Consider the following 5,849-nt stretch of genomic DNA (forward strand, 5'->3'; position numbering starts at 1 on the left):
TGCTGAAAGAGATTCCTCCTCACTGTTTTGTAATTTGTCTCTGGTGTTAAGAAGGTGAAATAGGGCTCTATGTTGTCCTCCATCATTGTCTAGACAGGGCTATCATAGGCTATACATCTGCTGGGTACTGAACAGAGTTCTCCAGGAGCCAATCCTAAATGGGATCCAGAACCTTTCTCCGATTTAGATGGACTGGAGCAGGCCAACCGAGTGCCAGACAGGGCAAGGTGTGACCAGGTGCCTGGATCCTGGGCCTGACCTAATAGCATTTGTGATCAAGCCAAACATGGCATGTGCCCTGGGTGAAGGAAGGTGGATGTAGGCCCAGGGAATCTGCTCTCACTGGCCCCCGGCAGATCACAGGGTGGTTCCCTATCACTCCAGTAAACATCCCTTTATTTTTTTCTCCTGCTGACCGGCCAGGACTGCCAGCCCAGAGAAGAAACAAGAGGTGATAGAGAAGCCGGCAGTGGAGGAGACCAAGGAGGAGAAAATTGAGCTGAAATCCATTACAGCCGATGGAGAGTCCCCACCCACCACCAAGGTGAGGCACTGTCTCGGCCCAGGAACTAGGGGAGCCCTTGCTGAAAGAAGGCAGCCTTCCCAGGCCAGATCCCCACAGAAGGAGCAAGGACGGAAAGAGACGCAGAGTAAAGCCGGCAAGGGTTGAGCAGGAGAGCTTAGGGACGTGAAGAGCAGGCAGAAGGGTTGGATCCCAGTCTTCTATTAATGTCTTGAACGGTCCATGCAAAGTAACAGGATATATTTTTGAGTCAACGGCTCAGCCACTGACTATAACTCAGTTTCAGGGCTACTCCAATTCTCTAAAACTATGGAATATATCTAACTGGATTCTGCCTCCTCCCCCTTGGCTACCTAGATCAACATGGATGACCTCCAGCCCAATGAAAATGAGGATAAGAGTGCCTACCCCAACCCAGAAACTACAGGTACCAGTCTCACTGCCTAACCCTGAGATGGGAGGTTGGAGGGTAGAGATCCAAGTTCTAAAGCCGTATGGAAGTTAGCCATGTATTAGGGACTGATGGTTGCAATTTTTCTCTACAAGGCAGAGACTGCAATTTCTTGCATTGCTAAATGTCTCTTGTCTCTGTACCAAGACGATTACCAATTACCATCTGGGGGAAAACTCTGCTCCTGGTTTCCTCATAATAATAGTAAGATCAAATAAATTAATAAGATTAAATAAAATAATAAGATTAAATAAATTGTGTTTGAGCAGAGCTTTTGTGTCCTTTGGAAGATGGATCTTGTATACATTTAAGGTTTTATTATATCCTATGTTGTAAAATCATTATTAATTTATGTAACTTATTAGTATAACATGTGTTGCAGCATTATGCTCACTAAATAATAATAGTAAATTCCAAATCTGTCTTGCCCTTACTTAGGAGGCAGTGCTGAGTACAAGGACAGCTGCAACCACAGATGTCCCACTTGTTGCTTTGTAAAATGCTGCCTGGTCTCTTATTATAAGGAGAGCTGGTACCAACTCAGTCTTCTCCATTTCTACTCAATATGTAATGGCAAGCATTCTCCTTTGAGAGGGTTTTCATGTCAGAGTTCCTTCAGCCTCCCTCGGGGATTCACTTCTCTGCCTCATGAAACCCCATATCCTGTACCATCCCTGGGCCTGCCTTCCTTTTACCCAGAATTGCAGGTATTATCACCAGCTTCAAGTTTGCAGTCAATTACATAAAGGGACTGTTGAGCATACTGACATTTCTGTGTATTTTAGGCTGTATCTGGGTTAGTGACCACGTTAGGTAGCTAACAATCTTCCACATTTATGAGCAAAGCTAGGTTTTCCTTTTTGCATTCCCTCCACGAGTTCTCTGCTGGATTGTCTGCAAGGACACTAGCAGCCATCTTCTGTTGTCCTGGGGAAGCGGGCTCCCTGCTGTCATCCCATTCTCTCATCTCCCTCTACAAGGGCAATCGGATGGATGGGGCTCCCTGGGACTTTGGGACAGAAGAGCAGGCAGGGTGTTTCCAGGTGTGAGGCACCGAGCCTTTTGAAGTCTTAAAACCCATCTGGTGGAAACTGTTACAGAATTTCAAAGATGTACTAGAAATATTGACCAAATGCAATGGGAGGACCTATTCTAGAGTTTAAATGAACAAATAAATTTTAAGGTAATTGAAGAAAAATTGAATATAGACTGGGAACTAAATGATTTTAAATAGTTTTGGCTAATCTCTTTAGTATAATAACATTGTAGTTTTTTTTAAAAATGCTGAAGTTTTTATAGCTAGAGTCTAAAATGTTTAGAGGTTGCTTTAAAATACTCCATCCTCAAAAAATGAGGGCAGAGAAAATAAACGAAATAAGTTGAGCAGACTGTCAATCCCTGTAGAAGCTGGATATGAAGGTCCACCATGTGAGTCTCTCTACTCATAGGATTATTATAAGGAGAGTTATTATTATTAAGGATCAAAAGAAAAAGACAGTTATAAAACAAATCTCTCTGGGCCCTGAGCAGAGCCTGTCCCACCCGCCTGCACCTCCCTCCACATAGCTGCAGCCAGTCCCATACCTGTCCCCTCTACACGGCAGTGGGGCAGACACACACCTATGACAATAAGCTCAAATTTCAGTATTCTAAATATACTCATGGCTTTTCTCTTCTTTGTTGCTCTAATAAAATCAAAAAGAAGCAGGTCAAGGGAAAAAAAAGACTAATTGAGGCTACTAATGTCACCCTATTGGCCGTGATAGAAAGGCCTCTCTGTTGACGCAACTTTGAGGATTCTTGGAATGGTTTTGTTTTTAAACTGAAGAGCTATTCCCACACTACTGATTCCTCAGGATTTTTTAGATGTTTTTAGTGCATATTCTTTTCCCTGATCATGTGGTCTCCCTTCTCTACCTTCCTCCATACCCAGGCCTTTGTTTCTCTTGGTCCCTAAGCTGCTTCTATGTCTATTTATGGTCCATAAATAACTGAGGCTGTCCTGCCTCAGCTCCCCCACCACTACCACTTAGGCCTTTAAAGCCAGCTCTTAAGGCCCCCCATTTGTTCACTATCTCTGGTTTCCATTTTCTTACCCAAGGATAGTGTGCTTTTAAAGCTGGTGTCTCTACCCTCCACCCGCTGCTTCCCACTCAAGACTAAATCAGCTCTGCTTCTCAGCTCCTCCTACCTCCTGTTCCCCGCTCTGCCTCTATGGGTCAGCTCCTGTCTCCCAAGGACACCCCCTGAGGTCACTTGACCTGTTGTCTCTATTCTTGTCGATACCTCTTTCCTGCTTGCTTCTCCTCTGAAACATAAAAGGCCAAGAGCCTGATCTGCCGTTGTCTTCCCAACCACTGCCCCTTCTGCTTTTGCAGCCTCTGGGCAGCTAGCCCCTGCTGTGCCCACTTTGCACAGATGCCCCTTGGGATGTGCCTCTGGTAAGCATTCGCCTTGCCTCACTTTCCATTAGACTTCTGGAGAGAAAAGGGACAGTGCCAGAAAACGCATAGCATGCTCTCTTCCTGCTCCCCTCTGCTTCTTCCTCTCTCCCTTTGCCATCACCCCTCTCTCCAGGCTGCTGTGTTTGCTTGTCCAGGTTGCTCCCAAAGGTGGGTATTGGAGTGGCCGAGTAAGAGCTGAACTCCATCCTGCACTCTGCTAGCCAGGTCTCCTGCCCTCGTGTGAACACCCAGAGGAGGGGCCTGCTTCTAATTCGCAGAGCAACCATACAGGCCAGCAGCGGAAGCCAGTCAGTCCTGCAAAGCTCCCCAGTTGGTTTTAGCTTCCAAGCTTAGTATACACTAAATTTTAGAACTATCTACTCACCTAGGAAGGAAAGCTTTGTGCCAAGGTTGTGCTTTTATTTAATGGGTTAATTTATTTGAGTGAAATACATGTTCTTAAGAGTTGCTAAGGACTTAAAATTAATGAGTATACATGAAAAAGAAACGTGAATGACACCAAAGAATGGATAGCACAGCACCAAATGTCGTGGGGGAGAATTAAACTACTGCAAGGGGTTCAAGGAGGAGAGCAGTGAAGTAGAGGCTGTCAGGGAGGCTTTGCGAAGAAGGGTGGTCTTGACTGGGCTTAGAATTCGGAGAGTTGAAGGGAAGAATTTATTTCAGGACCATACTTTTATCATAGGCACAGAGCTGGAAGAAACCTTGGAGATATTAATTCACTTAGTAGCTACTTAGAAAGCACCTACTATGTGCCGGGTACTGTGGCAGGCACTGGATACACCTGCTCTCCTGGAGCTGACATTTCAGTGGGGAGACAGACAAGGAGCAAGAAAGCAAACCAACCAGAATGGATACATCAAGGAGCAACAAGTGTTACAGTTACAGTTACTGGGACGCTGCTTTGGCTGTAGGTCAGTAAAGACCTTTTTGAGAATGCAACATTTGGGCTGAAACCTGAGTGAGTCAAAGGAACTAGATGTATGGAAATCAGAAGAAAGAGCTTTCTAGCAAGTACAGAATCTCTGAGGCGGAATGCACTTGACTGTGGAAGAATCCAAAGAGGCCTGTGTGCTGGGGGCAGAGAGAAGCAGGGGGACAGGGCTAGGGCATGAGAGCAGGGCTAGGCCAGAGCAGGTGCACAGGGCCTCCAAAGCCGTGCGAGAGGTTCAGGCTGATCTGATGCAGCGGAGAAACACCTCAGGCAGAGCAGGACATGATCTGATATCTGGCTTACCTTTTAAATGACTCATTCTGGGTGCCATGTGGAAAGAGGCAGTAGATGATCAAGAGTAGTACCGGGACAGTGGGGACATTATTGCAGTCATCTAGCTTGGGCCTAGGTGATGGTGCTGGAGATGCAGAGAAATGGTGGGACTTGGGTGCATTTTGCTGGAAGGGCCGACTGCTCTTATCAATGGCTTAGAAGCGGTAGCGAGAGAACGAAGAATGAAGGGTGACTCTGAGGTTTTGAGTTGAGCCAGCAAAGAGGAGATACTGGATGCAGAAAGTGCATCCTCAGCCTCTTCTCTCAGACTCTCCCCGCACAGCGTCCCTCTGGACATTGTGCCTTACCAATCATGCATTCCCTTTTAGAACTCCAGGCTACACTGAAATATACAGTGGTTTTACTTTTGAATGCTGTAACCTATCATCTGGAAAGCGGCAGCAACTCCACAGTGCAGCAGGGCCTCACTTATTACACTCTTTTAAACCTCCAAGAACAGAGAAGAGAAAATAAAGACCCCAAAGGGTCCCACTGGCGCTCAGGAGTGGGAGCCTAGGTGGTTCGGCTGCCAGCTCCAAAAATGAACTTTACCTCACTTTTCCTAATCTATCAACCTTTCTCTTTATACATACTACGTGTAAAGCATCACATGCTGTCAAATTTCTGTCCCTTTACAAATTTGAGTTTGTCCTTCAGAAATGGTTTTCTCTTCAATATACGCCTGGAATTCAGCAGGTGTGTGTCTGAATGGACCCACTGACTCGCCTCTCCCCAGGAATGGAGATTGCTGTAGAACTTCATAACAGCGAGGCAGACTGTTACAGGTGAAGGGGCATGCAAAATTCTCCGTTAGAAACTTAGTAAATATGTTTTTCTATGAACACAGATGATTAAGAAAAACATTAAACTACCTATTACCAAATTATCACGCATAAAAACTGTCGTGTCTTTTGGAGCAAAACTGAAAAGAATACAAACAGCTAGGCAGAACTTTCAGATCCTTCTCAGCTGAATTTCACTTGTAAGTCTCACAATTTAGGCCAACTCTGGTTTTACTGATTTTGCTTTAAGTAAAAGACTTTACTTTTATATACCAAGGTTTGGTATGAAAGCTTTAACCCTTGGCCTGTACACAATTTTTCATCTTGTGCCTCTCTCATGCTGAAAATATTAATTGCCTTG

The 5,849-nt window shown here is 45.2% G+C and overlaps 1 protein-coding gene across 15 annotated transcripts in view; it reads left to right on the plus strand.

Moving 5' to 3' along the window:
* CACNA1C (calcium voltage-gated channel subunit alpha1 C) overlaps window positions 1–5,849 on the plus strand; it is a 606,859-nt gene that overhangs the window by 508,289 nt on the left and 92,721 nt on the right. For all 15 annotated transcript variants that reach the window (XM_025041061.1, XM_025041070.1, XM_025041069.1 and 12 more), the window contains exons 17-18: window positions 424–544; window positions 881–950. In XM_025041061.1, the coding sequence (XP_024896829.1) occupies window positions 424–544; window positions 881–950 (191 nt within the window). The remainder of the gene's footprint in view (window positions 1–423; window positions 545–880; window positions 951–5,849) is intronic.

The sequence above is a fragment of the Pteropus alecto genome, unplaced genomic scaffold (genome assembly GCF_000325575.1).
Source record: "Pteropus alecto unplaced genomic scaffold, ASM32557v1 scaffold76, whole genome shotgun sequence".
NCBI classification, from domain to species: domain Eukaryota; kingdom Metazoa; phylum Chordata; class Mammalia; order Chiroptera; family Pteropodidae; genus Pteropus; species Pteropus alecto.